Genomic DNA, 19,775 nt, shown 5'->3' with positions numbered 1-19,775 from the left:
GGTTCATTTAAATCATCTTGATTGGGCAGCCCAAGTGGCTCAGCGGTTTAGCGCCACCTTCAGCCCAGGGCGTGATCCTGGAGACTCAGGATTGAGTCCTGCTTCGGGCTCCCTGCATGGAGCCTGCTTCTCCCTCTGCCTCTTTCTCTCTCTCTCTGTCTCTCGTGAATAAATAAATAAAATCTTTTTTAAAAAAATCACCTTGATTGTTCTTTTTTCAATAAAAAAGTCTGCCCTTTTCTTTCTTTTTATTGCCCCTCTTGAGCTCAAAGCTCCAAAAAGAGACACATTGCAATTATTTTCAGGCTCCAACACTTTTAAGGTTCAGAGCCATTTTGGTAAGTCCAAAAATAAGTTCCTTAATTTTCTTAACATTTCAGTACTAGTTGGTGTCATGGTCAATGTTCATTCCTTCCTGTTTTTCTGAGAAATTGTCAGGAGGAAAAGAACATTTGTTAAGCATGTACTACTGTATGTGCTAGAAGATGTATTTTTGTACAGTAAATCCTCACAACAGCCCACTGAAGTGAGATTACTACCTCCATTTTTACAAATAGTTCATCAAGTCAAAAGGTAAAAAAAAATTTGCACATAGCTAGCGATTGATTTAAGACTCATAGCTGGAATGCAGACTCAGGTCAGTTTTGTTTCTTATTCTGCTCCTAGCTGTCACAGGAACAGCAATTATTTATTAACCCGTCAGTGAGAAATCAGAGAAAAAAGCTCATAAACAAAATTGGGGCACCTGGGCGCTCAGTTGGTTAAGTATCTGCCTTTGGCTCAGGTCATGCATGATCCCATGATCAAGCCCCCCATGGGGCTAGCTGCTCCATGGGAAGCCTGCTTCTCCCTCTTCCTCTGCCTCCTGCTTCCCCTGCTAGTGTGTGCGCTTGCTTGCGCTCTCTCTCCCTCAAATAAAAAAATCTTAAAACACATAAACAGGGACTCCTGGGTGGATCACGGTTAAGCATCTGCCTTTGGCTCCGGCGTGATCCTGGAGTCCTGGGACCGAGTCCCACATCGGGCTCCCTGGGTGGAACCTGCTTCTCCCTCTGCCTATGTCTCTGTCTCTGTGTCTCTCATGAATAAGTAAATAAAAATCTTTAACACACACACACACACACACACACACACACACCAGAATCACCCTATGTGGGGTTTTTGGGGTGTGTGTGTGTGTGTGTGTGTGTGTTTCCCCACAAAAGTTGAAATCCTCTCTAGGGCAAATGCATCTTTGTCTTGCATTTGAATATAATCCTCGTCCTTAGAATACAGATAGTTTTGCAGTTTTTCTTTTGTTTTATTTTTGGATGTAATCATAAGGGAATGAAACCTCAAGAGTACCGTGTAAATACTCTGTACTTGATGTTGTTAGAATTCTAAAATTGTATTTTTTAATTTTAATCTTGAGAGGATTTGAAAATATAAGTTAGACTCCCCTTTTGAATATTTCTGTACTTCTCTTCTTTCCAGGCCATATCATTAGCCACCAGGGATGAAATCCACTTATATCAAACCTAAGCATTTTACATGAGTAAGTCTAAGGTGGAGAGAGAAGATAGAATAAAGCTATTAAAAGTATCAGGGAAGGAATTAAACTAGTTCTTGCTAAATCAGAGGATTATCCTGCTACTAGCAGGAGTATCTCAGGACCTTTGATCTGTCATCTATCCTGTCATGCATAGTAGATGCACTCAGTGATCTTGTTTTATTGTTTTTGGAATTGAGTCAGCTCAACATTTAAATGAACATTTTTTGCATGGGGTGTATTTACTTGGACTACAGTCCAGGGTACTTAGGTCATTTTTCTGTCAGCTATTGTATATCCTCACAAAATTTATTGGCATTAACAGCATTTAAGGAGAAATCACAATCTAAAGTAATAAGTATTACATGTCATATATTATTGTTATGCTGTCACTGAAGATCTCTCAAATGAGGTAGAGCAGCTTTTTCCTTCCCTTTTTAAAAATTTGTGGTAAATATACATAAAATTAACTTTTAAAATCTATTTTAAGGGATCCCTGGGTGGCTCAGCCATTTAGCGCCTGCCTTTGGCCCAGGGCGTGATCCTGGAGTCCCAGGATCGATTCCCGCATCAGGCTCCCTGCCTTGAGCCTGCTTCTCCCTCTGCCTGTGCCTCTGCCTCTCTCTCTGTGTCTCTCATGAATGAATAAATAAAATCTTTAAATTAAAAAAAAAAAACCTCCCCCTTTGGCTCAGGGCATGATCCTGAGTCCCGCCCATGTCGGGCTCCCTGCATGGAGCCTGCTTCTCCTTCTTGCTGTGTCTCTGCCTCTCTCTATATCTCTCATGAATAAATAAATAATCTTTTTTAAAAATAAATCTATTTTAAATGTATCACTCTTAGCATTTAACTTTTAAAATCTATTTTAAATGTATTACTCTTGTCATTAAGTACATCTACAGTGTTGTGCAACCCACACCACTATTCATTTTTATAATTTTTTCATCATCCCAAATAGAAACTGTACTGAATGGGTACTTCCCATCACCTTTCCCTCAGCCCCTGTAACTTCTAATTTATTTTTTTCTGTGAATTTACCTATTCTAAATATTTCATATGAGTGGAATCACATAATATTTGTCCTTTTGATCCAGGCTTATATCTCTTAGCATAATGTTTTCGAGTTTCATCCATGCTGTAGCATATATCAGAATTTTATTCCTTATTAAGGCTGAATAATATTTCATTATATGTACATACTGCATTTTGTATATCCATTTCTTATTAAGGGTGAATAATATTTCATTATATGTACATACCGCATTTTGTATATCCATCATCCATCATTGGACACTTGGGTTGCTTCCACTGTTGGCTATTTTGAATAATGCCTCCAGAAACATTGTTATACAAGAATCTGTTTGGGTTTTTGCTTCCAGTTCTTCTGGGTATACACCTGGGTTTGGAACTAGTGAATCATACAGTAATTATATGTTTAGCTTTTCAAGTAAGTCCCAAACTGTTTTCCATAGTGGCTGCATTTTACATTTCCACTAGCAGCGCATCACTTCCAGTTTGTCCAATCCTTGACAACACTTGTTATTTTCAGATTTATATTGTTTTGATAATAGTCATTAAAATGGGTGTGAGATTGTAGTTTTGATTTACATTTCCCTAATGGCTGGTGATGTTGAGCACCTTTTGTCTGCTTAGTAGTCATTTGTATGGTATATCTTATTTGGAGAAATGTCTGTCTTAGTCCTTTGTCCCTTCCTTAATTGGAGTATTTGGTTTGTTGTTGTTGAGTTGTAGATATTAGATATTAGATATCTAATATTAGATATTAATCTCTTAATCAGGTATATAATTTGCAAATACTGTTTCTCATTTTATGGGTTGCCTTTTCACTCTTGAATGGTGTTTTTTTTGACACACAAAAGTTTTTAATTTTGATGAAGTCCAATCCATCTGTTTTTTTCTCTTGTTGGCTGTGATTTTGCTGTTACAAGAAATCATTGTCAAAACCAATATAACAAAAATTTCCTCCTTTATTTTCTTCTAAAAGTTTTATAATTTTAGCCTTTATGTTTAGGTCTTTGATCTATTTTGAGTTAATTTTTGTAGGTGGGGTAAAGTAAGGATCCAACTTCATTCTCTTGTATGTGGATATCCAGTTTTCACAATACCATTGACAAGACCGTCTCCCCCCCCTTTTTAAAGATTTTATTTATTTATTTATTCATGAGGGACACACAGAGAGGGAGAGGCAGAGACACAGGCAGAGGGAGAAGCACGCTCCATTCAGGGAGCCCGACATGGGACTCGATCCCAGGTCTCCAGGATCACACCCTGGGCTGCAGGCGGCGCTAAACTGCTGCACCACCAGGGCTGGCCTGTCTTTTCCTTCCTTAACAGTCTTGGAATCCTTGTAAAAAATTGTTTGACCATATATGCACCAGATGGCACTTTTTATTTTTATTTTTATTTTTTTTCAGATGACACTTTTTGAAGTAAAATATATGACAATGTGTTTGTGTTGTGCATCTTAAAGAAAGTCAGGCTCCTTGTAATAGTAATTAATTAATATGGAACTTAGCTGAGTGGAACTTACAGTGGCTAGTGTGTAAATTGGATGCATCTGTTGAAGTTCTTAGTGTGACAACAATGTCTGTTAAAGTTTCCTGAGAAGTTTTTGGTATAGACTAAGGAAGATAATCTATCTCAGAAAAGCCAGAGAAATTTTCATGGTCCCAAGTCACGAGAGATTACTCAAGGCATCCTTCTCACAACTTGGAAAATGTAGAACCTGTACATTACCTTACTCCACATTCTCCCAAACAGATTGTCTCTATGCAAGAAATTTTTGTGTTAGCGAATGAGGACCTCCAAATCATTGAAGTTATTAACCTTTTTATATTCTCTTATTCTTGAAGAGTTTATCAGTTTGTGAATGGATCAAATATATACAGAGGAAGAGTAAAAGAATATAAAAATAGTTGTCATTTGATAAGTAAAATGTGTTCATTATCCCTCTTACCTATCCTTTTTTTTATTAAAGATTTTATTTATTTATTCATGAGAGACACAGAGAGAGAGAGAGGCAGAGACATAGGCAGAAGGAGAAGCAGGCTCCCTGTAGGGAGCCCAGTGAGGGACTTGATCTTGATCCCAGGACCCCAGAATCACAACCTGAGCCAAAGGTATATACTCAGCCACTGAGGCATCCAGGTGTCCCAAAAGACTACTTTTTATAAAAGAAAGCCTGTAATAAAATATGCTTCCAAAAAGATATCCTTCATATAACCTTATTAGGAAAAACTTATTCCAGTATTGCTGTCATTTTTTTTAAGATTTTATTTTATTTTATTTTTTATTTTTTAAAGATTTATTTATTCATGAGAGACACACAGAGAGGCAGAGACATAGGTAGAGGGAGAAGCAGGCTCCCCACAAGGAGCCTGATGTGGGACTTGATCCCGGATCCTGGGTCATACCCTGAGCCAAAGGCAGATGCTCAACCGCTGAGCCACCCAGGGATTCCTGGATTTGTTTTTATAGCCAGTTTATAAACACAAGAAAACCTGCTTCATTAAGTAGTCACCTATTTTTTAGTTCACTTTGTTTTTTTTTGTGTTTTTTTTTTTTAAATTCAGTTAGCCAACATACAGTTTTCAGTAATTCATCAGTTGGATACAATACCCAGTGCTTATCACATCACATACCCTCCTCAGTGCCCATCATCCACTTACCCCATCCCCTCACCCACTTCCCCTTCAGCAACTCCTAGTTTGTAACCAACCCACTTTGATTTACCCTTTTATTCACTCAGTGCTCTCGAATACCTTTTACCCCCTTTATTTTGGAGTTTTTTTTTTTTTTAAGGTAAATTCCATGCCCAGTGTGGGATTTGAACTCATAACCTTAAGATCGAGAATTGCATGTTCTACCAACTGAGCCAGCTAGGTTCTCTACTTTCCCCTGTTTAAATTAATTATTGTTGATGAAAAATGTGCTACCAGGGGGATATCTAGAATAATGTGCTATAGACTCTGAAAGTGATTTTCAAAGAAGAATTTTAAACTTGTTCTGGGTAATGATTGTGTTATTGGAATAAATATATATTGACTTGTGGAGTGATTATTTTGAATGGGAGAAGGCTCATTTGGATGATTAAGTTTTTCTATCATTTTGCTTTTAAAAGACATTATTTGGGGAGGGGATAAGGAAAATAAAAGGCATTATTTTATGTCACACCTTAATGTACTTTCATTATTTTCATTTCACAATTGTTTTTTTGTTCTGTTTTGGTGTAGTTGTATTAGAGAACTTAAAACTTTTTTGGAATAAATCTGATCCTTAGGTAAAAGTACTTGCCTTCTTTATTTGTTTTCTTTAACTGTAACTTAGTTCAGTTTATTTTTTAAAAGCTATTGTTGATGGCATCCCTAGTTTAAAATTTTTCTCCAATGTTTACACTTCTATTTTCTTTGGCCCAATGTATCACCTTATGTGTTAACTTTGATTTCCTAGAGTATTCATATATGATGATACTAAATTAGTACGTTCATACCAAAAGAGCTTCATACCATACTGCTCATACCAAAAGAGCACTGTTTTTGGTAGAACTGGTTTTCTCTTCAAGACTGTAAGATTGACAGCCTTAGTATAGGTTCCCCCCCCCCAGCCATATGAATAGTTAAAAGATTTCTGAGCAACCCTTAATTTGGAAGGCTCTTATTTATAACTTACTGCTGTTAAAAGACCGTTTATGTCACTGGGCTCTAAGTGGGAAGGATATTTAAGCAGTAATTAAAAGATTTACCCAAAGTAGTGAATAATTTTGTATGTGCATGTATATGATATCTTGTGTATAATTGTGCTATTTCAATATTCTGTGAAAGATCAGTTTAAAAACTTTTGATCTGATAGAAGTTATTAAATTGGAAGAGAAAAGATTAGGGAAGATAAATGAAACAAGAGTCCAAGAAAACTGATAATTGTTAAAGCTTGGGTGATGGTTTCAAAGCCACTCATTTAATATTCTCAGTACTTTTGTGTATGATTAAAAAATATTCTTAATAAAGTTAAATTTAAAAACGAGATAGAGGGAGTTCCTGACTGGCTCAGTTGGTAGAGTCTGCAATTCTTGATCCCAGAGTTGTGATTCAAGCCCCATGTTGGGAGTGGAGCCTTCTTTAAAAACAAAACAAAACTAGATAGAGAAAAATGACAAAATACCAATGAAGTAATTTTTTAAGGCATCTAAATGTAAAGATTTTTTAATTCTTCATTTCCATCTGAGCTATATCTTTATTTTAGGTATTCTTAATGCTCTTTCTTAAACTTATGGATTTCTTATACTACCTCAGAAAACTCCAGTGCATTATATATATATATATATATTTTTATTTAAATTCAGTTAGCCAACATACAGTACATCATTAGTTTCACATGTAGCATTCAATAATTTATCAGTTGTGTATAACACCCAGTGTTCATCATATCATGTGCCATCCTCAGTACTCGTCACCCAGTTACCGCCACCTCCCTCCAGTGCATTATATGTGTTGGTTGAGATAAATATATTCAAGACTAAATTTTTAGATACATATTTATATTATATATACTACCTATATTAGATATGTATATTAGCTTTAGGCATCCCTATTATCCACATATGGATCTACACTTAATTTCCAAGCTCTGATTGCCTTTATGTCATTTCAGTCTCCCAGTTAGGGTTTTTCGCTAAATTTTGTTTTAAAGATTTTATTTTTCATTCGTGAGAGTGAGAGAGCGAGCACAAGCAAGGGGAGGGACAGAGGGAGAGGGAGAAGCAGATTCCAGGTTAGCAAGGAGCCAATGTGGGGCTTGATCCCAGGACCCCGAGATCATGGCCTGAGCTAAAGGTAGATGCCCAACCAACTGAACACCCAGGTGCCCTGGTTTTCACTAAACCAGGTGCCCTGGTTTTTTTTTCTTTTTAAAAGATTTTTAAAAGTTATTTATGAGAGATACAGAGAGAGGCAGAGACATAGGCAGAGGGAGAAACAGACTGCCTGTGGGAAGTCTGATGTGGGACTCAATCCCAGGACCCCTAGATTGCGACCTGAGCCGAAGGCAGATGCTCAACCACTGAGCCACCCAGGCATTCCCCAATTTTCACTAATTTCAAATTCATTTCTTTGAATTGCAATAATATGTGGTTGGTTCCTAGATCATTAGGAAATTTCAAAGATTGCTTAATAAAATCCAATTCTATCTCCTCCATTACAAGGTGAGTGATAGAAATAATCACTTATCAGTACTTATGATCTTTTCATTGCCAGTCATAAAAGCATTCAGACATAAACCAGATTAATTTTTGGAATAAGTGTCATGTAATAGTTATATCAGGAAAATTACTAAAATCTTACTCTTAAAAAATATTGCCTGCTATTTTCAATAAGGATGAAGTTGTTTTAAGAGTCTTAATATCAATTATGTTGGAATTAAAATTTTTTTAAAAAATTTAAGGGCCACCTGGGTGACTCAGTCGGTTAAGACTATGGCTCAGGTCATGATCTCAGAGTTGTGAGATAGAGCCCTGAGATGGGCTCATTGCAGAGTCTGCTGGAGATTCTCTCTCCCTCTCCCCCTACCCCTTCCTCTGCTCACTCGCTCTCTCTAAAATAATAAATCTTTAAAATAATTTTTTTAAATTTAAAATGAGTCTTAATAGTTACTTTTGATCCATCATCTCTTTTCTGTGTACACATTGTCTGAATGTTTGCTTTATCGTGAGGTTAATGGTCACTGAGGAAAGGACAACATGATAATGGATTCAAGCTGTATAATGAAGATTTAAGGTTAAACCTTGTGGATAAAAACCTGCTAGGTCAGGAAACTCTAATAGTGGGGGTTACCTAGGCACATCATGAGGTGATTCTGATTCTTTTAATCTTTGGGAACATTGGTTTGGTTTGATAGTCATATGAAGGAATCAAATTCAGGTAATTATAGTTGTTCTGGCATAATTGTTAATGGTACTGTGGCAGAGGACCAAACTAAGTAACTGCATAAAGATTCCTTTATTTCCTAAGTTTTTTATCCACCCTCTCAATTTTTCTTTGAGATGAGTAGAATAACAGGATTATCTAGGATACTCTGTTATTGAAGAATGAATTTACTTCCATCTGGATTTACAGTTCAGTAAGTACCTAAATTCTGTTTACTTCAAGACTGAGGATAGTCAAAACATTTCAGTTAGGTGGGAATACTTATGTAGAAGTATATGATCTAAAGTATACACTAGGCTTTGTACACTAGTGGCCCATGTACCCAGTTCACACACAGACCTTAGTTGGCTCAAATAGAGTTTGTTGGTTTTTTAAATTGAGTCAGTAGTTAAAAATTGAGAGCTAGAATTTAGGCTGTTATCACACAGTTGGCAGTGTTTGGCTCTAGTTCCCATAGGGTAGCTGAGTGTGAGTAGTAGCTACTTCCCCCTGTAGGCAAGGCATGCACCAATGCTTAGCTCATTTTGCATAATAATTAAACACTGATACAGATGTTTGGAACATATTACCTGAATCTGAGTCTCAGTCTGTCTTGGTGAACTTGATATTGTACCTTGAGCAGATATAAAAATGAACTGTTTAAGCTTGAATGAATCATACATAGTTTTGAAGAAGACCTGGGATGGGTTAATGACCCTTTTCCTGTCCCTCTATACCTCCCAAGTCACATAATGGAATTGATCTTCTGAAATTATTATGAGTTATCTAATCATATATTTCTGTAGTACAGTTTAAGCTCCTTCAAGCCATGGACCATGACTTTTTGTTCTTAGCATCTAGTACCTGGTACACAGTAGGCACTCAAATGTTTGTTACATTACTGTAACTTTAGTACAGGCATTTTTGTTTTGTTTTGTTTTAGTAAAAGCATTTGAGTGTGATTATTCTTATTCTTATTTTGGGGGAAAAATTACATAATAGTTTTTTTATATTTTAAAATTGCAAGCAGCTTCTTTGGTTAAGGAGGATTTTTAAAGTTACTGCCTCAAATTTTCAGTTTTTTTGTTTTAAATTGAAAACCATACTTTCCAGGTGGAAACTACATTTACCACGGTGAGCACTGCATAATGTATATGTTGTGCATCTGACACTAATATAACATTGTATGTCAACTATACTTCAATAATGAACACTCTAAATACATGTTCCTACTAGGGGAACAGGCTCTTAGAAGAAATTTGAATAAGGGAATTTTTTCATTTTATTTTGAAATAGTAATTTTTTAAACAAATCTCTTAGCATATTTGCTTTTGCAGTGAATTGAAATTGGCAGTCTTCTAAACTCCACTTGTTTATTTACCTTATTTAACCATTTGGGAGTTTGTTTTATGTTCTATTACTAAAAGTGTTGCATGGTGCCTAGCTTTTGTATTTTAGTAAATTAAAATTGAAAGCATTTTTAGAAATTTCCATATCTTTTAAAAATCATTTGTGATCTCTTGGATTAGAGATAGAAGTTTTTACTATGTGTGTGTTACTATGTTATTACATTAGGGTTTTCAAATAGTTTTGAAAAATAGAAAAGGTCCTCTTCTGTTTATATAAGAATTGGAAAAGTTTTATTTAAAATCTCCTTAATAAAAATGTGAATTAATTTGTCTTTTCTAGCTATAGTCTCAGAGAACTAAGATTGCATAGCCTAAATAGAGAATGTTGATGTTAATCACATTCACAGCATAAAAGCAAGTAACTATTTTTGGGTGGTTGGGTTGGAATTTATTTTTCATAGTGATTGGTGGTGGTGGTTTTTCCTAGTTGAGTGTTTATAGGACCTTTAGACATTATATTTGGTCACTTTTGCTCTTTTATTTAGTATCAGCTTCCTTTAACAAAAAAGTCGGAGGAGTCAAACCATGTTTTTAAAAACCTGAATGTCTCTAGGGAAAATGACTCCCTATGAAGTTAAACATAGTGTATATCGTAAAAGTGTCAATAGCTTCTATGGTCTTTAAATCAGTTATTTTACTGCACTAGGTAGTTTCTCTAACTTTATGAAAGCAGAATAATAAGACACTGCTTACTGAGGGAAAATTTCCTTTTATTCCACATTTAGACATCTGGCTAGGTTTTCAGCGGTATAAAGTTGGTTCTTGTCTGTGTCAATCAGGATGACAAATTTAGGTGTTGGAAGGATAGAAAAGTAGGTAGTTAGGCACAAATGGACTCAACTTTAAATGGGTGCTTAATAGCAAGATGAGACTACTCGTTTATGCTTGCATCCTTATTTAGCCGGTTTCACTTACTGTAGTTCAATTTTAAATATTATATACCAGCTGCATTTAGTTTCCTAAAATGTGCTAGAGAAAAGAAACTAAAACAAAATAAATCTATTTTTCTGTTTATCTTTTAACATTTCAAGTTCAGATTTGGCTTGTATTCCAGGTTCAGGGTGTCAGAAAAGTTAAATGCACAAAACGGAGGCTTATCTTCAATACCCTTGTTTTGTTATGGCCATTCAGATGAATTTTAGTGATGGTCAGAGGCTTCTAAATAGGAGGGCAGTAACTCCTGTAAATACCAATATCCAAATGGTGTCTCTCTGTTCCAGCCCATCGCAACAGTTTTAAAACCAGTTTTTGTTTTTGTTTTTGTTTTGTTTTGTTGCTTTGTTTTGTTTTTTAACAGGAGAGCCAGTGTAACTCCTTCAAGACTGGAGTGACACTCTACATCTGCATCTGCCTCATGTGAGTTCTCATTTTGGCAGCAGCATTCTGCTAGGCTGGAACCTCTGTAGAGGTTTGCCCTTCCTTTTTCTAAAATCTGTAAACTACTATACACAGTGTGTCTTGGTGGCAAAGGTAAAAAAGTGCATGAGAATTTTAGACTTCCCTGCAGAAAGATTTTGGCTCATTTCAAAGAGATGGTCTCCTCTAACATAGGTTCTATTTTGTATGAACAACATTTACTCAAAATAGAGCCCATAACTTTCATCTCCACAACATATATTTGATATTTTTTTGAGAACTATTTTTTCCTTACAGATTATAAAGAATATCTTTAAATGTTCTCAGTAGCTTCAGCTTTCAAAGCTTTGGTTGTTCTCTTTATAGTCTAGTTATGTAACCTGAGAACACCGTGTGCTGCTCTGGTGGCTGAAGCACTCACTCCTCTTTTTTGGACTTTAGCCCTTGAAATAACTTCTTTCTTTGTCTTTGAACATTGGGTAAATTAGGATAGGCCTGAGGACTTGAAGAAGAAATAAGCAGTGAATATGTGAGGTTATGTTTACTTTGAATCTATTGGCTTTGTTTTGGAAAGTCAGCTGTAAGAATTGAGCTTGAAGTTATGCATCATTTACTCGCCAGTTTTGCAAGAGAAATTGAAATTAGAGCCTTTGCAGCTGTGGAGAGGCATATATATATATATAGCTGAGGTGATGTATATGGTTCCCCACAGCTACAAAGGCTGACTTTGAAGGGCCTGGTAATTTAAAAAAGGAAATTTGCTTTTATTTATTTATTTCTCAAGGATTTGTTCAAACTATGTAGACTAGTCATTTTTGCTACCAGGTCAGAACAAATTGTGACTATTCAGTTTATTCCCAAGGGACACTTAGAACAAAACATCTAAACTGTGATCTCTGCAACTACAATTCTGTTTCTCCAGCCCTGGTTGTACTGTATAGTGTTCTAGCAGATGATTTAATGACCTGGGAATTCGTGTTACTGAAATGATTATCCGGGAAGCTTATGAGAAAATGTCAATAGCTTGTAGGTCTTACTGATTAATATAGAGCTTAGTGAAATGGATAGTGTTGTCAAAGTGGAACTTGAACTCTCTTTGCTAAATCCATTCCCACCTGTGACTAGAGCAGTTTATTTTGGACTAGGTGAATGAAGTTGGAGGGAGGGTAGTGTGTTTCAACACCTAGGCTTAAGTTTTGATGGCCTGTGTAATCTAGAAATTCACTTTTAGCAGTGGTAGTATATCCCACCACAAAAAAGCTTTGGATGAGACTCAGGGAGACCTAAATTCTCGCTTAAGTTTACATTTGTACTTGCTTATGTAACCTCAGGTCAGCAAATGGGGAAAATACATTGTATTTTTAGAAAGTACCCTAAACTCATTGAGTGAAAGGAAATTTAATGTATTTCTGTAGGGGGAATTACTAGAAAGTACCTCAGTTGAACACTTGGGAAGTTCTGTCCTGGAATAATGATAAATGTGGCAAGTGTATAGTGTTTTATTTTCTGTTCTAGGGTTTATGCTGGCAAAATGAGGATTTGAGATATCTACCCTCCCTCCCAATATTTTTTTTTTTCACTAAAAATTCTGAAAAAAGAGATTTGGGTTTCAACCCAAAGTGTCTCCTGAACACAGGTGTTAATCATCATTACTCCATCACTATAATTACTTGATTTTAAACTGGGGAAAGTTTAAAATCAACTGGACTCATTTATGGGTGAGTTTGGGTGGGGGCGATTAAAGTTTTTTGGTTTTTTTGCCTCCCATTTTTAAGGTATATCCAGCAAATTATTCTCCTGAAAAAAAATTGTTACTTGAAAATATTTTATATGGGCCAAATCCTATAAGACTGAATGCCAGTAGATTATCCAAATTGCTTAACTATACTGGAATTTTGTTTCATTAAATATTATTTGAAATAAATGGGGCTTTGTTAAGATTGAGAAAGTTTTTGTTTTATGGAAATTTTGTTAAAAGAGATTTACTCCCAGTTGGAGTGAAGTGTGCACAGTGTTGGGTGAGAGAGATAATTTTATATTCTCAAAATAATTCAGATTGACATCAGTCAATACTACTTTCCTGGTTTTATTATAATACACTAGCTCTTGCTCTTTTAGTGCATATGAATATACAAGCACTTCCTTTATCACAGTTTACATCATCTAGATTTAATAATTCCATACTCATGGATTCCAAAATGGTTGTTTTTTTGTTTTGGTGGGAAAGGGTGATGATGGGGATGGAATTGAACAGAGAAAATATGTAGCCAATTTTGATAATCTTAGTGTTAGCATTAGCATTAAATTATTTTTACCTCTGAGACATCAGAGGGAATGATGGCTTCTTTTGGCATTATTCTGAGGGGACAAGACTCAAGAACCTCCTTCTCCTAAAGAACCTTAAAAATGTTAGGCTTTTTTTTTTTTAAGATTTTATTTATTCATGAGGGACACAGAGAGAGAGAGAGAGGAGAGAGGGACATCGGCAGAGGGAGAAGCAGGTTCTATGCAGGGAGCCTGACGTAGGACTCGATCCTGGGTCTCGTGGATTAGGCCCAAGGCTGAAGGCGACGCTAAACCGCTGAGCCACCTGGGCTGCCCCAATTTTAGGCTTTTTAAATATGGCAGATGGTATTAAATATTTTGAAAGTTCACCCTGCTTTCCTAACATTTCACCTTAATTTAAAAATAATGGATATATACATTAATATGTTATAAGTTGTAAAAGTACGGTACATGAAAGTGTACTTCCCCATCTCTTAGCTACTCAGTTCCCTTCTGTGGAAGTGACCAGTATTACTGGTTTCTTTTATGTAGTTCCAGAAATACTCTAAAAGATTTCTTTTGGCAAGGAAAAGTTGAATAGTACTCATTAAGATTTAGCACTAATTTGGGCCAGCAAACTAATTGCAGTGAAAAATCAGTTTGAGCCATAGGCTGTATAGATTGTGGATAGAAGAACAGTAGTAATCTAGGAAGAATAATATTGTGAGATAAAAATGGATTTTTTTTGGCATTGAGCAAGATTGCAGGTCTTTTTATTTTTCTCTTTAATATGGCTTATCTACTCCTAGACACTGATGGGAAGATGCTTACCTAAATATTGCATTGGAGGAAACCTATTTAAAGGAACATCATTTTCTTTATACTGAACTGCAATGACTATTCTGAAAAGTTTTTTGTTATACAAGATTTCAGAGATCTATAGTAGTAGAGAGAAATACCCATATTCTAAAATACATTTTTTTCACCTGTAACAAACTTAGTAGGCTTCTTTGGCAGATATAGATATAGATATAGATATCTATGTATATACACACACATACACATGCTCATTTTATACATACAGTTGCATATACCCATCCTTCCATAATGACATCTTATAAAATGAGTCCTAATTCTTTTTTTAATGTGTATTTCCAGTCTTATTGAGAAATAATTGACGTATATCACTGTATAAGTTTAAGACATACAAAAAAAAATAAGACATACTGCAAGATGGTTTGATTTGCATATATTGTGAAATGATCATCATAATAGCTTCAGCTAACATCCATCTTCTCACATAAATAAAATGAAAAGAGAAGAATAAATGAAAAAAATTTTCTCTTTGTGATGAGAACTCTAAGGATTTACCCTCTTAATGTTCCTGTATATAATACAGTGAGTGGTGTTAGCTAAATTCCTCATGTTGTCTGTTACATCCCTAGTATTTATTTTTGTAACTGGAAATTTGTACCTTTTGATCGCCTTCCTCCAATTCTCCCTCCTCCTACCCCTAGTCATAATTCTTTAATATCTAGTTCCCAGTCCACATCCAGATTTTCCTGATTGTCTCAGGCATGTCTTTTTATGGCTGATATTGCAGCAATAACTTAAATGCTATTTTGATGGCTCTAGCCAGACTCTAGCACTGATGAGAAAACAAATTAATCCTGACAAATAGAATTATGTGCTGATTGAAGGGGTATAAAGCAACTACCAAGCCAAATAGGAATTGCAAAAATACTGTTGTTTTTTTTTTTTAAAGGTCATTTTGAAGGATTCCTACACTAACTATACACATCAGTGAAGCCTTCAACATATATACACCTCTCTACCTGGTTAATATCATAGCTGTGCATCTTAGTTTCTTTTTCTGCCTTTAGACTGTGGGCATGAAAGAACAGGTAAAGCGAAAAAAGGTTAAGTTTCCTAAGAAATGAAAGAATTATTCTGAAATGTCTGATAATTCATCTTATTGCTCTTGCTCCTATGGAAATATGACCTGTTTCTACAGACTAACAGTAGAGTTCTGTGATTGTTTGGGGCAGTACAAAACGTGGAGTTTGGGGGAAAAGAAGAAAATGGCACATTTAGGAAGAGAGGAGTTTAGGAAAGAGTAGAAATTCACTCATTTGCCTTTTATTTTCATTGACTATTATTATAATGAGAACCTCCTCTTTGTGCAGTGTACAAGTCCCCGGAGTATGAGTCTCTTGGCTTTGAGCTTACTGTGGAGAGATTAGTTTCTATTGGCTACCCTCAGGAACTGCTCAGCTTTGCTTATGATTCTACATTCCCTACCAGGTAATTTTTCAAGATTTTTTTGGATTAAGAGCCTTTCCTCTATCCCCCAGATTAATAATTCCAAACCACCTCTCACCATCCTCACCCTCAAAGAAAAGAACCAAAAAAGGTTATTTGGTTTGTTTCTAGGTTTTTGTTGTTGTTGTTGTTTTGGTTGCTATTGATTCTAAAATTACCATGGGTCTTCATGTACACTGTATCTTTTGTGTTCTTGGAATTGAGCTTAGTTTATTGTTACTGAAGAAGATCTCTTTATGGGAAAGAGAGATTATTAAAACTGATGGGCAATAATCACAGACACTCCTACCATTTGCTGTTGGAGAGCAGTTACATGTTGTACTAATACATTTCACTTTGTCTTTGGGAGCTTTCTTGACAGTTTGCATTTTTGGATTTGATAGGGAGGGTTTAAGATTAAGAAAGATGATGTTTGTGATGCCATCATATATGTCCCATATACAGCATCTATTAGAGAGAAATATAAGCCAGTTCATTTGTCCAAGCAAATTAAGACTCCTTTAGAATGGAACCACTGTATAAAGAGGAATTATAGTTCATACCTCATTTAAGGCTCTTATTTCTTACAGAAAACAGTTGTGATTATTTATCTGGACAAAGTAAATATTTTTTAGTTGCTCTAGGTTTAGTTTTTAAGATTTTACTCACTTCAGACTCCAGGATTATATTGTTTAGGAGTTTAGGAACATGCTTGAGTTGTCATAAAAGCTTGAATAAGGTGGTGTTGGTTTATGATGATTTAGTAATACTACATAAGACTGTTGCCTATATTATTTTTGTATTACTGACAAATGTCTTCATTTTCACATAGGGGACTTGTTTTTGATACACTATATGGAAATCTTTTGAAAGTTGATGCATATGGAAATCTTTTGGTCTGTGCACATGGATTCAACTTCATAAGAGGGTGAGTACATAGAACCCTTAGCCTATTTCTAGTGTTGATACCTTGTCTCCCCAGATTACCATGTCTCCCCAGATGTACTGTACTATACTCTCCTGTTCCCTCATTATTAAAGAACGATTCTTTGCATAAGGATACTTAACAATTATTTATTAGGCAGTTAGGACCCAAACTGACTTATAAATGTAGTTAGCAGTTACATTTTGGGTAAATTAAGTGGTTTCTAATTATATAGCATCCAACAAAGCTAATCTTAAAACTCACCCAAAAAGAATTGTAGTGGCTTTGACTTATTTGAAATTCTAAGATTTTTATTTTCTCCTTTTTAATACAGTTCTCAGGTAGCTGCTCAGAAGAGGTATGTATATAAAAGTGCTTTGAAAAATTTAAAACTACAACAGTGTAAATGACTAAGGTTTTTAATAGCTAATATATTATTTAATATTCTAATGAATAGCTTCAGATATTTGACCATGTGGTTAAAGTTTTTAAAAATATGAGTTAAAAATGAATAAGTGTGATAATATTTAAAACAAATAAGAGTAAGCTATATTTTAATAACCAGAGTATTTCCACTATTCACACTAATTTGGACTTTCCACCCTATTAAACAGCAGATAAAATTTAGTGTCTACTCTTTTTGTGAAACATCCCCCCCCCCTTTTTTTTTTAAATCACAATACCACAATTTGACACTTTCTGGTCATTGTGGCTTTACAGTTGTACATTTTCTCCACTATTTTACTACCTAATTTACTACTGACACTGTATTTGGAACAGAGCAACTCTTTAAAAAAATTTTTTTTTAAATTTATTCATTAGAGACACACACAGAGGCAGAGGGAGAAGCAGGCTCCATGCAGGGAGCCTGATGTTGGACTCGATCCTGGGACTCCAGGATCATGCTCCGAGCCGAAGCCAGATGCTCAACCACTGAGCCACCCAGGTGTCCAGGGACAGAGCAGTTCTTAAAACCAAAATAGATTATGTATCTCTTTCTATATGTTATTCTCAGAGGTGAAGTAGTAAAAACAACCCAGTCTACAGTGAAATATTTAAAGAGACAGTCTTTTTGATAAATATTTTTTGTGATAAGCACAAACTAACTGTACCAGAGTATCCTTTAAATCTGAGGTCACAGTAATACCCTATTTGGAATTGAAGCATCTAATGTGAGACTTTTCAGCTGGAATTATACAGGCTCAAAAATTTCCAAGTGTGCATACTGAGAACAGTATGCAATAAACACCTATCTTGATACATCTGGGCAGGCCAGTGATTATATCCGCCTTTCTTTCACTGTTCCTCTCATGAGGGGTTTGTTCAAGATTCATGAGTATCTAGAGACAGGATTTAGAATGTGAAGGGATTGCAAATAATGCTAGCAACCTAAGCTATTTTATATGTGGATATTGTACCATAATTTGAAGTCCCAATGAAGATGAACCAAGCTTCTATTTATTAATGTCTGAAAAGGGATTTTTATGTTATGGAGGAGGGGAATAGTCAGAAGAAAAGGCAGGGAAGTTCTATAAATTAGTACTGCAATTAGATTTACTAACTCAAGATTCATAGACCTTTCTTTCCCCAAAATAAAGTTTCCAAATAGCTCCTTTGGAAGTACATTTAGTAGTATTTCAAAAATAAGTCATTTATGGGTAATGCAGAACCATTCAGACGACATGCATGTATAGTCTTTAGAGTCAAAAGGAAAAGCCTGTGGAGAAGAAGAGCTTTAGATTAGAGGGAGAGGGAGAGTGAACTATTGAAGCATACTGGTGGACAAGGCTGGAAAGGAGGGTAGGGCTGCATCAGGCATAACATTTACATGCCTTCCCAATGAGTTGGGGTCTCTGTTTTGGACCATGGCAAAGGCCATTATTTTTCAATTTTTTATTTTTATTTTTTTATACAATTTACTTTAAATTTTTGTATTATTCTTTAAAGATTTTATATATTTATTCATGAGAGACCCACAGAGAAAGAGAAAAAGAGAGAGGCAGAGACACAGGCAGATGGAGAACAGGCTCCATGCAAAGAGCCTGATGTGGGACTCGAATCTGGAAATCCGGGATCACGCCCTAAGCCAAAGGCAGGCACTCAACCACTGAGCCACTCAGGCATCCCTATTTTTCAATTTTTAAAAAATATTTTATTTATTTGAGAGAGAGTGTGCACACGACTCCCCACTGAGCAAGGAACCTGACATGGAGCTTGATCCCAGGACCCCAAGATCATGACCTGTGCCAAAGGCAGACACTTAACTGGCTGAGTCACTCAGGCACCCCTGGCAAAGGTCTTTGAAGTTTTAGAGTAGGTTAATACTGAGATCAAATCTTAATTCTACAAGTCACAGAAAGTGAGCAAGGTTCTATACTGTTACTGTTTTCTTCCCAACTTCCAAATCTAACTTCCTTCTTCTGGGATACATTATTTCCACTCAATGAATATTTATTTTAAATATATGGTAGCCTGATTTGACACTTAGTATAAACGAAATGTAATTGCTAACTATATTTATAAGTCAGTTTGGGTTCTAATTGCCTGATAAATAACTGTTTACTATCCTTATGTAAAGGAATTACTCTTTAACAATGGAGAGCATAGGAAAGTATACCTTAAGGACACAGTATCATCTTACTAAACCTGATTGAGGAGAGCATATCCTTACTATTCCCTTTCACCTTAATTTTCATCATAGAATATTTTAGAAAGCTAGAAAATGAGAAATTCTACAAAGTTATTCCTTGTTGGGAACTCTTCTTTCCAAAGGGTGACTAAGACAGGAAACGGATGTGATTTTATATCCTAACTAGAGGTTAGGCCATTGGTAGTTAGACCTAAGCAAGAATTTACCCAGATTACTCTGAGTATGGACTTTAAATGTGATGTCCTTTTTTCAGATTAGTTATCTCTATATATTCATTGTGAATATATTCATCGTGAGGACTGTGCATTTTTTCATAAATAGTTTATTTTGAAGCAATCTCTACACCCAACATGAGGCTCCAACTCATAACCCTGAGATCAGAGTTGCATGCTCCACCAACTGAATCAGCCAAGTGCCCTGAGAA

General features: G+C 35.6%; 1 protein-coding gene across 6 annotated transcripts in view; it reads left to right on the top strand.

Annotated features, from left to right (window-relative positions):
* NT5C2 (5'-nucleotidase, cytosolic II) overlaps window positions 1-19,775 on the top strand; it is an 88,351-nt gene that overhangs the window by 54,275 nt on the left and 14,301 nt on the right. For 5 of the 6 annotated variants that reach the window (XM_055346069.1, XM_055346072.1, XM_055346070.1 and 2 more), the window contains 3 exons: window positions 15,662-15,779; window positions 16,609-16,704; window positions 17,036-17,059. In XM_055346069.1, coding sequence (XP_055202044.1) covers window positions 15,662-15,779; window positions 16,609-16,704; window positions 17,036-17,059 — 238 coding nt within the window. The remainder of the gene's footprint in view (window positions 1-15,661; window positions 15,780-16,608; window positions 16,705-17,035; window positions 17,060-19,775) is intronic. The other variant, XM_055346073.1, reaches the window with a different exon arrangement.

This window comes from Nyctereutes procyonoides, unplaced genomic scaffold, assembly GCF_905146905.1.
Source record: "Nyctereutes procyonoides isolate TBG_1078 unplaced genomic scaffold, NYPRO_anot_genome, whole genome shotgun sequence".
Taxonomy (NCBI): Eukaryota; Metazoa; Chordata; class Mammalia; order Carnivora; family Canidae; genus Nyctereutes; species Nyctereutes procyonoides.
Note: the sequence above shows the minus strand (reverse complement) of the source record. Positions and strands in the feature narration are given on the sequence as shown.